Genomic DNA, 1,874 nt, shown 5'->3' on the forward strand with positions numbered 1-1,874 from the left:
TTATAGTTTGATCTTTCGTTTGTCTTTCTTTATGTTAATAAACGATGACAAATTCATATATTTTGATTTCTTTTCTGTGAGTTCCTAAACTCGATACCCTTCAGTATTTTACTGAATTTGTCCTAGCGACGTTTTAGCCTAATATTACACACGAACCTATTTCGAGTTTCGTTTTTTAAAATTTCTAATGTAGCAAGTTAAAGCATGACTCATCTCAAACACTCATTCGAATGAACTATTCACCGATCTGCTCTTACTCAAAATCTTACAAAAAGAACATACTAACTCTTTAAAAACTAATGAAGTACAGTACAGGGCTCATATTTTCGGGCGCGTGAACCTCTGCTTGTAGAAGGCCACGCCCCGCTCTGGAGCTGTATATAAGTGCTTTCCACAAGCAGTCGGCAGAGACAGCGTACACAGTGAGCTAAGAACAGGACCAGCCATGAAACTTACGGTGAGCCGTCATTCTTATTAACGAATGGAGAATTTAAATACTTTAGAAAATATACACATTCATCCATGCATTCACACTCATAAATACACATGAGTAGGTTTCTTTTTTCTCAGCAGTTTTCATTCTTTTTATGAAATAGACTGTCGATGCAGACTGTTGGTGAATTTCAACAGGGCAACACTAGTAATAACAGCGTCATTTCAATCCAGGTCAATATATCCATTTTTCTAACAGCTCAACTTTATATACTATTTCCAGACTATCGCCCTAGTGTGTTTGGCAGCGGCCGTGGTTACACACGCCGATCCCGAACCACACAAGTACCACCACTACCCCTACTACCATTACGATCCTCTCTACCACGACGTCGAGCCACTGGAGGGCGATGGAGTAGCCAGGCATCCAAGTGGCGGCACCTCCTTCGTGGCACCTCAAGTTCACGGCCTCACTAAACGCTCAGCTAACCCCATACCCGAAGCTAACCCTGAACCAACAGCTGACCCGGATACCGCCAATAGTTATAGTTACCAGGTAGTCCATCATGGCCATCCCCACTATGGATACCACCATGGATATCGCTACCCTTACAATGGCTATCGCTACAACCACTACTATGGTTATCCTCACAGATACCACAGTCACCACAAGAGATCAGTCGAATCTGAACCCGAACCTGAACCTCATTATAGCTATTACGGACGCCCTCACTACTACAACAGATACTACCACGGTTACCGTCACTATTACCCTTACTACGCCGGCTACCATTACCGCTATAGAGGGTAAGATAGAAGAAAGACATGGATTATGGTAAACCTTGTGGCGAAGGTCCTTTAAAATGTGCCTGATAGTCCGGTTTGCTCACGGTGGTTTTTAGGCACAGGCAATGCGTGTCATTCTTAGGAAAAAATAAAATGAAAGAATCACCGTTTGATTGTGTAAAGAATAAAGCTAAAAACAATTTAATGGAGAGTATCTTACAACCCGGTAATATTGTTAATCTGACTGACTCAGAAGCCTAATAAGATTATAAAATGAATTTAAAAAAATAAGGTTTACGATATTCATTTTTCGCAAGTAAAATAACAAAAACGTTCAAACCCAAATTTCTGTTTTATTAATATAGCAAAATGTAAATATAACGTGGATGAAAACAAATCAAATCTATTTATCCTGTCATTCTTATTAACGGTCATGTTTTCTTATTTATCATTTGTTGATGTCTTATTTACATTTAGTCATATCTAGACCATCTGCGTTTTCCTTTACATCACTATAATGCCTCCATTTCTTGGTAGAGATGGAGCAGATTATGCAGTTCCCAGCATTTAAAGAAGGGTGTGGACATGTAAATGCGATTCCAATTCAATGACTTCGGTTCGACACAAATGGGACGTGAACAGCAGCGCCACTTTAA

The 1,874-nt window shown here is 39.9% G+C and overlaps 1 protein-coding gene across 1 annotated transcript; it reads left to right on the forward strand.

The window, feature by feature from the left end:
• Positions 1-383: 383 nt before the first annotated feature.
• Positions 384-1,323, forward strand: LOC119590360 (histidine-rich glycoprotein-like). Its single transcript, XM_037939031.1, has 2 exons — positions 384-457; positions 716-1,323. The coding sequence occupies exons 1-2, from the start codon at positions 446-448 to the stop codon at positions 1,241-1,243; spliced, it is 540 nt and encodes a 179-aa protein (XP_037794959.1). The 5' UTR covers positions 384-445; the 3' UTR covers positions 1,244-1,323.
• The last annotated feature ends 551 nt before the right edge of the window (positions 1,324-1,874 follow it).

Source organism: Penaeus monodon, chromosome 27, assembly GCF_015228065.2.
Source record: "Penaeus monodon isolate SGIC_2016 chromosome 27, NSTDA_Pmon_1, whole genome shotgun sequence".
Lineage (NCBI taxonomy): Eukaryota > Metazoa > Arthropoda > Malacostraca > Decapoda > Penaeidae > Penaeus > Penaeus monodon.